At 37.6% G+C, this 13430-nt stretch overlaps 3 protein-coding genes across 10 annotated transcripts in view; all 3 read left to right on the top strand.

Moving 5' to 3' along the window:
• The window catches only part of LOC128881557 (phytanoyl-CoA dioxygenase, peroxisomal-like), a 56851-nt gene extending 54791 nt beyond the window's left edge, over positions 1-2060 (top strand). The window contains exons 9-11 of one of the 7 annotated variants that reach the window (XR_008458102.1): positions 24-294; positions 1234-1390; positions 1851-2060. The gene's annotated coding sequence lies outside the window, so the exon portion shown is untranslated. Of the gene's footprint in view, positions 1-23; positions 681-1233; positions 1432-1796 lie in introns of those variants that run through there. The other 6 variants (XR_008458103.1, XR_008458105.1, XR_008458104.1 and 3 more) reach the window with 6 other exon arrangements.
• Positions 2061-5119: 3059 nt separating this feature from the next.
• On the top strand, positions 5120-13385 carry LOC128881548 (uncharacterized). 2 transcript variants are annotated; one of them, XM_054132697.1, is made up of 4 exons: positions 5120-6081; positions 6801-6919; positions 8200-12983; positions 13057-13385. In XM_054132697.1, the coding sequence occupies exons 1-4, from the start codon at positions 5986-5988 to the stop codon at positions 13071-13073; spliced, it is 5016 nt and encodes a 1671-aa protein (XP_053988672.1). In that variant the 5' UTR covers positions 5120-5985; the 3' UTR covers positions 13074-13385. The 2 variants fall into 2 exon arrangements, with proteins under 2 accessions (XP_053988672.1, XP_053988671.1); XM_054132696.1 differs by having other exon boundaries at positions 5121-6081; positions 8200-13385.
• The window catches only part of LOC128881555 (serine/threonine-protein kinase S6KL), a 49873-nt gene continuing 49605 nt past the window's right edge, over positions 13163-13430 (top strand). Inside the window, exon 1 of the mRNA XM_054132730.1 lies at positions 13163-13179. The gene's annotated coding sequence lies outside the window, so the exon portion shown is untranslated. The remainder of the gene's footprint in view (positions 13180-13430) is intronic.

The raw sequence follows: 13430 nt of genomic DNA on the forward strand, positions 1-13430 counted from the left end.
TTTTCCTTTTTCTATCGTATCAGTGTTCGACATGGATCTTAAAAACAATCGAACTCGTTGGCTGTAAATAAACATGGGATGTGATCTTGTGACCCAACCGCTCAACAAAGGCGATATACATACCTTGAAAGTGAAAAAAGCAACTTAGAAGACACGCAAAATAAGCAATGACTTTTGGAATTATGCAATGGATATCGTCTTTAGCGGTTTTTCTCGTTGTCATTATCATCATTATTTTATCCGCCGTTCATCTTGGCAAGAGGGAGCGGAATATTGCGATCGCGACGAAGTCAGGTACGTTCAAAGGAATCCGCCATTTAATTGTGAATTGAAATGAAATTAACCCTTTGGCCTACAAGGACGAGTGAGACTCGTGGTAAGGAATTTGGACTTCCTTCTTGGAATTTCATGAGTAAAATTAAATGAACGAAACATTTCCGTTTACAATGCACTTGGAAATAATTATTTTCACAACTAGATCCATTAGATTTCAGTCGAGACTACGCGAGCAAAACTACTACCAGATCGACAAGAGCTACAACCAGATTGACCACACAACGGCATACTACTACAGTTAAGATTGATACTTCGCCTGCAGCACCGGAAGACTCGAGATAATCGAATAATAATATTTAGCATTAATATTTATAATCGTATTAAATTTCCTCGAATCGCCGAGAGTTACTTTTTCATTTATTTGTTTAATTAGTAAATGACTTTTCGTTACGCTTGACATTATGGAAAATACAAAATTGTTCTTTTGAAAAAGTACAGTCAACCGTTATATTGCTGTAATATACAAAGAAGTGTTTTTCAGGGCAAAGGAATTATTTTCCGCGCTGAGGTAAAACGGTAAAACTTGTCGAGTCGATAACTCTCGACTGTTGTAAATGGGGGACACTTTACAACCCCCAGGAACCGACCACCTACAGTGTTTTCAAGTCCATCGTGCCCATTCTCTTTGTCACTTGTCCAGCGTGTACACCGGAAACGAAACTGTAGAAGTCCTGTGAAACGTATCCCAGATGGCCGTAGAATTTTCGGCTAACTACACCATGGCCAATTCATTAAAAATCCTCGATGATTAAAATGTTCATATCCACGAAGCGTGCTCATCCAAAAATTTCATTGTTACTTCGACACCCCAAAAGAATGCAGCGTTCGCTGGAAACGCGCGAAGCATAACCGGCACGATCCCGTTATAAAGAATAGATAAACCATCTTTTTTCACAGTTTCCACGAACGCAGATCTGAATCCTCGCGGATAATGTCCTAGAGGAGACGTCTGCAGCTTCGACTTTACCGTATCGACGGGAAGCGCCACTGCCCAGTGCACCATTCCTGCGCAACCCCCTGCCATCATTGATTGCCATGCTGTTACCTGTGTGAGGTGAGAAGACTTTCCAGCAATTACAGTGAAGAAATCGAGAGGTTAATATCGTCCTTACTTCGTCAGATTTTTTGGGAAGATTCCGCAAGATATAGTCGTACGAGCAGAAATATAATCCTGTGGAGGGTAGTTCTCGAAGTATCGTGGCGCAGGTGCCCAGATATATATTTCGAATTCCGCCCTCTTTCCATAGTTTCACGACGCAATCCAGAAATCCATTGTATTTTTTAGATTCCACCCCCTTGAGCAATTCCGGGCGAATTATTTTTTATGACACAGGGTTACTTGAGAAAAGTTTACAATAAGCTTTTCAATTGTAAACCCAATATGATAGTCGATATTTCTTCGATATAGAGCGAGGCATATCGATCCTTATAGTTTCATATTTTTATATTTATATTCACAGATAATCCGGATAAACTCACCTGAATTTGCAGTAAGCACTTTATTCGTTCCACAGGAGCCGAAATAAACGAGGTGCACGCTCCACTGAACATCCCCGCAAGAAACATTTGCGTGCCAGTCAAAGATTCTTGGTGTGGTTCAGAAACGAGCTCCTTACCGAATCCGAAACCAAGGAAACCAAGAGCGAATATCGGTACAGTCATTATGACTGGTGCCATTACACCCTGGGAAAACAATTAAAAAATAAAGATATGCTTCATTTCTTTTTGAGAGCGTTAGTTTGAGACACGCTGCTGTAGAAGTATACGTTGTAGAAGGTACGAGTCGACGATTCCTGTTAATATAAACATTTTGCGCAAATGCTTCTCACGCGAATACAAACATTAGAGATCGATTCACCAATGATCGATCACGCGTCGGTACGCACATCTTTGTTGCTATGATTTCACAAAGTTCCATTAAAGTTAAAGCGCATCAATTGCCGAACTTCCCTTGTTAGTTCTCACGATTTTGAGATAATCGTGCGTTATTTATTTCAAAACTAATAGCTTTTGCTCGTCAGACTTGGCGTTTTCGTGGATCAAAGATTCTCGGGATTCAGCGTAATTCGGCCCCGTAATTCGAACCTAAGCGCGAGGGTAATAAAATATAGTAATCGAGTAAGCATTTTTAGGAAGAGCGAGCGCGATAACGAATAGAAAAATTAACTGACGCGAGCCTTTCTAGGCCTCCCTCCCTTGCGTCTTTATTCGCTTGTTGATTAAACGCGACAAAAATGTGACCAATTAGAGCCTGTAGAGTAGAGCGGCTCCTGTTACCCCGTAAGGAGAACGCATCCCCACCAAACATGAGGGGTTCCACGAACTACGGCAAAGCAGTCAGTCGACGAGAGGACCCGCAAAGCAACAGGTAATGTCAAAGTGTCCTTAATCATCATGGACTGTGGCGCAAACAATAATAACACGCCGCGGTGAAATATAATCGAGCATCAGCCGCTATGTTGTTTTCCTGGTGAAATGAAAAAATTTAAACGCCGCGTTGTGTGGTGTTTCAATGTGATTGTAATCATGGAAGCAGACAAAGGTTCAGTTGCAAATGTTAGATAGCTGAGAAATCCTTGATTAACGGGGTACCACGGTCGAGGAACATTTAAGGTTAACGTGCAGGATTCAGTGTCCCGTGTGTGTTTCTAGTTGTGTTCTTTGTAAATAGTTTTAAATTGGTCTAATGATGTATTTCCAGTGATGTTTTCTTGTAGGTCTCTTCGGTCTAATATGACAGGATCACGTGTTTTTACTGAATATAATTTGGTTCAGAGCTTAAATTCACTTAAAGTTTGATAATATATTTATAACGAATGTAATTTATAAACTAAACGTAATAGAAAATTGCGGTTTAGGGCATTGTTTTTCTGATAAATTACATTTAATAAAAACACAGTATCATCGATCAGATACAGGATATCGAAACGAACTCTTTTTAATAGATCTTTTGAACGATTAAAATTTGTACCTTATACAGGCTACAGGGTCCTTCTTGCAGGACAAGTTTCTTAGTCGTGTCCCATGTGCCCTTGTACGCGTGTGGCATCGTTTGCAATCGTACCTTAATTGTATCTAATGGATGACCAGTGATCACGTTAAATAAGCCACCGACGGCACCAGCTGCAATTAGAATATTCATATGCAATCAACTTCCAATCACATTTTTTTAGTTATGTTATTTGCGGTTATAAACTACCTATCAGAATCTTCAATGATCCATCCGTTGTCATTTTAATCCGCAATTACACGGGTCTAATGTTTTGTGAGTTTTGAAATGATATTAGATTCGACTCGTTCATTTTCGTTTCGTGAATTCGAATTCGTGTCAATTGTATTCCACGAGTCCTGTTTGATTCAACGTCATATTCGTCGCGATTGATCAATAGCGTGAAGTACTTTACAAAATTGTTACATTTTAGTCGGTCGAGTTTTTTTGCAATGGATAGGTTTCCGAGGAACGTCATTATCATGAATTCTCACGTCTCTTTTGTAATTGTGTTGGAACTTTTGAGTACTTTTGTGGCGAGGGTCTGCAATAAATATAACAGTAAATCGTGTAAAAGATAACAGAACAACAGGGCAGTTTTAGATAAGAGTGAAAATATGACCCGTAGCTCTTCCCGTGGCTGAAGAAGGGGTTAAGTTATATACCCGTGGGAAAATCAAATTCAATTAATTTTTGCTCGTATAAAATGCATTTGGTTCTTAAAAGACTTCGATGCCTTCCAGTTGGCCCCGAAAACAAAACATTTTCCAATTTGTCATTTTTATGAATGTTCTCTCGAGTGAAAAATATTAACGTTTTGTTTAGCAAATTCTTAAACTGCGTAGCACTGAACCTTTCAGTTTGAAACGTACCCGATCGTATTTCTAGAATTCGTTAATCGTTCAAGTGTAATAAGATACTCTGACGATCACGTGCGCCATGGAGACTGTTTACTTAACACAAAGAAACAATTGTCCCATTGTTAGCAATCGTTTCATCTGATTTCGAAGGCGGTCTGAGTTACATTAGGTCATTTTCAAATGTCGTCGCTGTATTTTTATCTAATACAACAGTGTTCGTTCCTTCTTCGTTCCCTTTTTTTTCAACCGACCCCTTATCGTCCATCGTACCCTCTCTAGACTGTGTTTCCCACATGTGCAACTCTGTAGTCCTTGAAACACTTGGTAGGGTCAACTTTTAGTTCATCCGGGAAACCCGGGAGTCCTGTATTCTGGAATCCACCACTTTCTGTAAGTTTTTCTTGTGCCCAACGTTCAAAAATGTTCAAATTAAAATTATGGTTTTCTTCACTAAAAGGAAAGTTATAGATCAAAATGAAATATAGCCTATATTACTAAGGGATAGTGTAGTTTTTCATTTTTGAACAAATTTATAAAATCTAGTATAGACGATAGCAGTTCTAGAAACTATAAAAGATGAAAGTCTATCAGATCCAAAAATTATGTGTCACTGGAATAATCGTTTTACATTGTTGCGACTGGAGTTTTGGCGCCATGCAGTGTCATCCGGTCACCTCTGATTCATTATGGTACGTCTACATCCGATAGACTAATACTGTATCGCGTATAAATTGACGTATAGTGTTGCATTGCATTATCTCATCTAAGAACGCAGTTGGATGAAGATACCGAATATCCCGAAGTTCAAGACGAACACGTGACGATATGTTTATCAGTATCCACGGATGTCCAACGTGTTGATATGATTAGCGCGTAATAGATAAAAATGCGTATTCCGTTCAAAAGTTCGACGTCTGTTTCCTTACATGTATAAATAGCTGGAGGAAGTTCACCAGACTCAGTGTAAGTCGAACCTTCGAACGAGTGGTATCTTCCGAGTTAATAGTGCGAGCAACTTGAGCCGGCGTCGAATATCCTCTACGCCATTTTAACGTCTCCACTCGTATTCCTCGTAGTCGACAGGGGGGATTATTTTTTTATTTTGCTCAGCAACTTTTACATCGAAAATTACATAAGGAAGATATTGTATTACAAAATGAGTGACTACGAATCGCTTGCAACTATGAATGATTCCGAAAGACATTCCAAAGGCTCCTTAGATGCAAACAAATAATATACATATATTGCAATTTAGACGGATGGGAGTCCTCCTCAGTGTCGCAAACGCACATACTGTGAATATCCGAACAAAGAGAAACTATTTCAAAGCAAGCAATTAATGCAGGACTAATTACGAACACAATTGATATTTTATGGTAGAATTTGAAATAAAAATTCTGCAACTTTGTCCTCGTTGAATATTCTGCTTTTGTATCCTGTGGGCGGTTTCCAAGCAGTTCGCCTCGAACAAAAGACCTTTGGCTGCAGGGGGGAGGGGACGGTATTACACGTTTCCAGAAAAGGTTGGAAATGGTCAAAGGGAGGTACCCTAAATTTTCAGCAAACAAGAATTTCCAATTTACCTGTTGGCTTATACTTTATACCGATCGTCGTATGAATTTGTCGTCGATTGGTCGTGTTAGCCGATTGTTTTGGAAGCGAAATTTGCTATCTATAAACACACGCGCTCGGCATCGGCGTGTGTTTCCCATGGGCTCAGTCGAGCCGTGACCGTCCTGGGAGACGTTTACGTCGACACGCGATAAAGTTTTTCTTGCTGCGATACCGAAAAACGCGCAAATGGAATCTGTGGTGCCGTTGAGATTCGACAACTTAGAATTGAAAAAATGGCTTCATTTTGTGGGCCCTCCGCGACGCTACGGAGTGCTGCAAAAGGTGGGGTGTATTTCCACCGCAGAGGTGGCCTCGAATAATGAATTTAATGAAGCTTTAGTCAAAGTAACGAATGAAGCCGTCGTATGAGCTCTAGTTTGTGTTGTGCGTGATTTGTCAAATAATATTCAACACCCTTAGTGTAGAAATATGTGAAGATGTTACGTGTGAGACGAGTATAATATTAGAGATCGTTTATTTGACCGAATAGTATAAGTTTCGTTGAAGATTTTATTTATTTCACATCGCATATTCACTTCACACGTAAAGATACGCTATGCTATGTAGTATCATCCGAAAGAGGCTTGTTTCAGCCAAAGTTTTTAATGTAATCTCACGATTTTCAAACGATTCACGAGTCACTTGTACATACATGCCATCCCGCATAATAGATGAAAAGGGTCATACGATTTCTGCCGTTCATTTATTCGTTACTCGATACTTTTGTCTAAACGAATATTTCGTCCTCTATTTATCCGCGTTACGACTTCCGTTGCGACGAAGCTAGCTTCTTGTTCATTGTTTAGAATCAGTTGCGATGGAAGGCGAGCATCGCACAGGCGAAAACAAACGAACGTGAGATGTAAACACGAGCGCGACCGTGATAAACGTTTGTTTTTCTCCTTTCTTCTTCGAGTTTCGTATACGTTCGCTGTACACGAAAACCCGATGAAGTTATGTCGCAGAAATCTAACTTCCAAATACCGTGGCGATTGTTTCAGTTACGTAAGGACCTCCAGAACTTTGGGCTGTCGCGGAGGCAAGTTCACCAAGCGTTGGTCCAACTCGCGACGAAACCACGTGTAATTCTCAGACGGCAACCGACCAGCCGAAGGTATGGGTAAGTTCGTCATTTTCATTTAATAGGCGTGAATTAAATTGTTGGTCAAATTTGTTGGCTATCTCGAGTATAGCATGACTCGCTCGTGTATAGTCGGATAGAATTTAGTTGGTCGTCCAAGGCCTTGTATTTCTGAACACAAATGCGTCAGATATGATTCAGATCCTACTTGTCCTTGCAGAGGGGGCATGTTTGTGCAAAGAAACGAGATAGGGTGCCCTCTAGCTAAGATAACGCCTCGCTAGCTGACTGGTCGGTTGACTTTAGTCCGATTACAGTTTAGTAATGGAGACCTTTGAAGCAGAAAGAGAATATGGTGATAAATAATAATTTACAAAAGAATTGTCAAAAATAAATTAGGAATGAAATGCTTTAGTGATAAATGGGCATCTGAAGATTGGTTCTTCGTTAAAATTTATAAATGGAAAATATAGATCTATGTTTAACTAATTATTTACGTACATTTGAGACAGTTTTTAATTATTTAAATTGAACAATATATATTTAGAATTGTATCAGAGGTAACTCTGATTAAAACTAATTATCAATATACATCACGATACAGCAACATACACACGTTACTTAAAACGTTATCCTACTCGAGTATTTTGGAAATTATATGATAAGATATAATAACGAATTCTATATTTACATTAAATAACAGTGAAATGCATTATAGCCGATAACCTCGTGGAACTTTCCGATATAAGTACTCCGAATGTGCTTGACTTTTATTACCGCTGTAGTGGTAGAGATTAAGCTGCGGATTTATGTAAATATGAGAATCGTGCGCTAAAGAAACGCACTTGTAGATAATAAAATATTAACGTTATCGTATTAATTGAAATTTATTTGGTTAATCTATCTACATTATACATCTTAATTAAGAATTATTATCGAGTGTGAATTCGAGTGAAAATGTGTACAGATCTGAAAGCCAAGGCAACCGAAGGCACATGTGCTCGAATCTTGGCGCACGTTGGCACACGCGAGCACATGTGCTTTAAATACGACACAGCATTCGACGTGCAGCGATTGGAGAAAGTAGTGTATCCATCAGATCCAGAGTTTGTTTTTTTATGCCATTGATAACGAATTTCTTATTCTCGTGTACATTGTTTTATCAGACGCAGTTACGAAACATTATAAAATCGAGATAAGAGGCACCTCTTGGATTATCTCTGAACATTTGTGTTCTGATGTCTAGACACCAGTATCGATCCTCCAATTGTTCATACATGTCATCCTTCGTATTTTTAAATATTAAAACTATGTTCCAGCCCGAGGAATTTATCCTTAGAAAATACGAAGGGAATCGACGACGAAGAAGAGGATATACGCAATGAAAAAGCAGAAGACCTAAAGGCATTTAAAGGTGAACCACCTAATGGGCCCCAAGAATCACTCGTATCGAGCAGTAAATATAAGTCAGGCAGTAACACATTAACTACGTTCCACTCATTTGATAAAGCTTTACAGCAATTGAATCAAATTTATTTCGTAAAAATGACTACACGTGAAAATTCGATGAAGAAGGGAGGCTGTACAGTTGTTACTGCAGACACGACGTTCAAGTCGCGAGGCAGAGACTGCACGAAAGATGGTAACTTGCCTCTGAAGAAAAGGTTTATGTGCAATCAAGATGAAGTTCAAGTCACACTCGTTGACGGTATTCGCTCACCACAAAGAACTCCTGATTTGTTATCTGATAAGGTGGGCGGTGTTATTAATCACAAATCAAGTAAGAGACATCGAATTAAGCTCGATTTACATTTTCCTAAGCGGACGAACAATGTTTCAAAAAGCAATACCACTACATTCCGTGATACTAAAGCCGAGTACAAGAATGAGAATATACATAAGATAAAGTCGAACGAGGCGATAACTTCGGATGCTTCACACAAGAGAAAAAAGATTTCTGCTTCCATAGATGAAATGAAAGAAATTGACAAGAAAAAGAAGAAACATTTGAAGGATAAATTTCGAATATATTTTGGAAATTTTACAAGTGTTAGCGAGGATGAGCAGGAAAAAGATATCTTGCAGAAGAGGTTCAAGAAGAGAAGGAAAAAGGACTCTGTTGACTCTTGTGATTCTGGATTGTGTATTAGCGACGGAAATGTGGCTTCTAACTGCGTGGAAGTTCTGAAGGATATTCAAAGAGCTGTACCTGATTCAACGATGCAAGACGAATTTAACGAAGATACGTCCAAGAAGATGTCTATAAAATCTGAGATAACTAACAAACCACAAGTTCACAGAGATAAAAGTATTATAATTTCTAATCAAATTAAAAGGAGTAAATCACAAGATAGTACATGCAAAACATGTAACATGGAGAAGACGAGGGAGAGAACACTTGAAGAGAAATTAATCAGTATTTTCGGTACAAGTGATGTAGTTCAAATGACGACTCCAACGGATGCTACCTCAAAAACATGCAATGCAGATCGTGATGTTCGACTAGATATAATTGAAGACACTTCAAAAACTGTACCTACAGCAGATGTTACAAGATCAGTCCAAACAAGTGAGGAATTAGAAGTCAATGATCCTGTAGGAATAACAAGAATAGACACTAACACAACACCTTGTGTTACCCCAGAAACGTGCAATACAAACTGTAATGCTGAACTAGAAGTAACCAGAAGCGTTTCAGAAATTATTACAACGGATGTTACAAGAACAGTCCCAACAATTGAGGGATCACAAGCTAATGTTCCTGTAGAAAAAACAGAAACAGACACTAACACAACACTTTGTGTTACTCCAAAAACGTGCAATGCAAACTGTGATGCTCAAGTAGATATAAGTAGAGATACTCGAAAATCTCAAAGAAATGATTTAGATATTAGAATTTTTAACGAATCTATGCAATTGTTTTCCAGTGAAAGTTGTCTGACTGCATCGGATTTGAAAGTATTGACAGGAACAGTACCAAACTATAATAAGGATGATAAAGATAAGGGAGGTACATGCGCGGTAACATGTGCCATCGCGGGTACAGATGTCGAAGCTGTTTCAATAAGTAACGATATATGTAACGCGTCGTACGATATAACCAAAACTGTATTACAGGAATTTGGACCGAACCATGCCACAGAACAGATGGATGTTCAGTCGAATCAAATTCCGCATCCTAGATTAAGGGTACGATCCAGTGCAGAGCTAGGTTCTAGATGGTGTCCCACACCTGTACATTCTATTGAACCCACTGTTTTAAATTCTTCATACACAAATACAATAACACAGTCGGATGCTGCTAGTATTCCATTGCCCTCAGCAACCTTCCAGAAACAACCAATACCTGCCCAATCTGTACCTGTATTTGTCAATTTTACAGCTCCATCCTCCTTAGTTTACGAGGAAGCACCGCCTTCTCGCAGAACAGAGCAGACTAACGTGGAATGTCAGGAAGCTATCCGTAAAATTTTGTTGACTATATATACAATAATTCAATATTTACGCACTTCTAATCACGCCATCAACTCAGATTATGATATGTTACTATATAAAGAATTTGAACAGTTAAAGAATGTAGTGAAAACTGACAACTTCAAAAGACTCGTTTCCGGAGTTTTAAATGGACTTAACAAGAAAATGATCAAAATGCCTTTGTTGACTCTACAAGAGTTATTTATGTATGCACCATCACTCTTACCTTTATACGTAGAGAGCTTAGATAAAGAAAGCCAACTTCTAAAAAATAATCCTAATATACATCTTAATGTAACACCGTCAGCGTTTACTAAAAGAACTTTGAATGAAAATTCATATCAGAAAACTGAAACGTTGCAAAATCCATATACTACACTCGCGCAGACTAAGCCACAAAATTCGATTCCTATAACTACTATACAAACTCAAAATTCTACGAGTTTAAACCAAACGGCATATTCGAATATTAATTCACCAATGCATATGCATCATAAATATAAATTGTCAACACAACGGCCAGCCTTACAACAGAAACATCATACATATTTAGGTAGGCAGAACCCAGTAATGAATGTCCATGCAATGCAAGGAAACCTCTTACAGCAATCATCGCATTCATCCATTAATGTAAATCAACCAGGGAAACATACGTTTGTACCAGTGACAAATACATCCTATTTACATCATCAGTGTCATCATGTTCCACAAGACGCTTATGCATCTTCAGGAAATAGAGTTTACGGTGTAAACACGTCTGTACCAAATCATATGATTCGACAAAACAGTAATCCAGCACACGCAATCCAGCATGAAAATACAATTCCAACATATATGAGCCAAAATCAAAATATTAATCCAGTATACATGAACCAGTTACAAAATAGTCAAGCACATATAATCCAGGAACAAAATTTTAATTCAGTACAAATAGAGCAACAACAAAATATTAAGGGAATACGCAAGAATCAGCAACAAAATCGGCAAGCATATCCAACAACTGTCCAGCAACAAAATGTTAACTCAGTACACGCGAACCAGCAACAAAATATTAATCCAGTACACGCGAACCAGCAACAAAATATTAATCAGGCACAGGCAATCCAACAGAAAAATATTACATCTACGAATCAACATTTCCAAAACACTATACATACACAATCGAATTTCGATACATTACGAGGAATTCTTCAGTCACGCGATAGACCACAATTATTTCAAAATAAACAACAGAATGTTCCGGTAATGAATAATATACCACAAACTGTAGAAGAACTAACGAAAAAATCTCAAAATAGTGGATCGGAACAAGCTACGCCTCCCCCATGTATACAAAACAATCATTTTTCTCAAGCTAAAGAAAAACCAATCCCTACGACGAAAAGAAAACCTGTACAAACTTCATTGGAATCGACAGCGACGGAATTTAATATGTTGCAAAATTTTTCTGATATTCAAAAAATTATGTTATTCAGGCACGTAAACTTTTACTGTAATAGTTGCTGTACATGGTTCGAGCAATCGTATACTACTTCGCAACAGTGGCTGGAAATTTATATCGAAAGGTTGCTACTATTTCAGTTTCAAGCTGTTTTGAAACGCATTGTAGACAAAACTTTGAATTATCACATAAAAAATCTTTCACAAGACAAATGTAAAACAAATACGTCGAAAAATAATGTGCTTGAAAATACTAATATTGATGTTCCGAAAGAAGTACAAATTCCTTTACAAGAGAATGAAGTTAATGGTTCAGTTTGTAATTCTGAAGCAAAACAGCAATGTAATACAACTGATGCAGTGCAATGTAATACGGTTCTTCGAGAGAAAATAGAATCAAGAATATCGCAAGAGGAAAATGTACAAAAGACTGAACAGGATGAACAAACAACATTACAGGATACTGAAAATCGTACAAATGTTATAAAAGAAGATTTTGGAAGTTCTATACAAAAACAGAGTTCAGACGAATCAGCGAAGATTAACGAAAATATTTCTGACACGACTCAAAACGAATTATTGCCAGCACCTATGTTAGAAGCACGCAGTAAAGACATAGCGCAACAGTCGAACTCGCACTTAGTTATCGTAGAAATTTCTCCTGATAACGATCAAGTAAGAGTTGTTGATACCAATGTAATTGGTGAAATTAAAGATGGCGTAATAGAAATGAACGAAAGTAAAGATACCGTAATAATAGTGGATGAAACTAAAGATGGCGTAATAGAAATGAACGAAAGTAAAGATACCGTAATAAAAGTGGATGAAACTAAAGATGACGTAATAGAAATGAACGAAAGTAAAGATACCGTAATAAAAGTAGACGAAACTAAAGATGGCGTAATAGAAATGAACGAAATTAAAGATAGCGTAACAGATGTGGATGAAACTAAAGATAACGTGATAAAAATTGAAAGCATGGAGTCTGTGAAGCAAGAACATAATCTAAAAGAGCAAGAACTTTGTTCTACTACTGGGTTATTTATTGCAACTGAAAGTTCAGATAATGATATTAAATATATTAATGATATAGATATAAACGAAGTTGCGACGGAAGACAGTATTACATCGTGTATTGTAGTAGATGTTAGAAGCATTACACTCGAGACTTTTGAGGAAATGGGAGAAGGTAGTTATATATCTGCAACTAATATAGAAGGAAATATCGAAGAAGAAGAAATAAAAATATGTTTATTTTGCAGTAAGCCAAGCACTGTAGTTTGTAAACGATGTTTGGAAGCTAAATACTGCTCTAAAGAATGTGCGAAGTTACATTGGCAACACCATTACCAGAATTGTAAACCCATAGAAAAAAGTATATATTTGTAAGTGAAATTATTCTGTTATTTCCTTTATTCTATATTTACTCCTTTCAATGCAAAGTGCTTTCATTGTGACTCTGTTATGTTAAACAGTATTCATCGTTGCTGTTTTGAGCTAGAATTTAAGAATGTTAATGTTTTCTATAGAACTATTTTACAAATTATTACCTTTTGTATAAACATCGTAAAATATATAAAATTTAAAATAATTGTTGTAAAATATTTAACGAATTTCTACAGCATACAAATTTTAT

Source organism: Hylaeus volcanicus, chromosome 8, assembly GCF_026283585.1.
Source record: "Hylaeus volcanicus isolate JK05 chromosome 8, UHH_iyHylVolc1.0_haploid, whole genome shotgun sequence".
NCBI classification, from domain to species: Eukaryota; Metazoa; Arthropoda; class Insecta; order Hymenoptera; family Colletidae; genus Hylaeus; species Hylaeus volcanicus.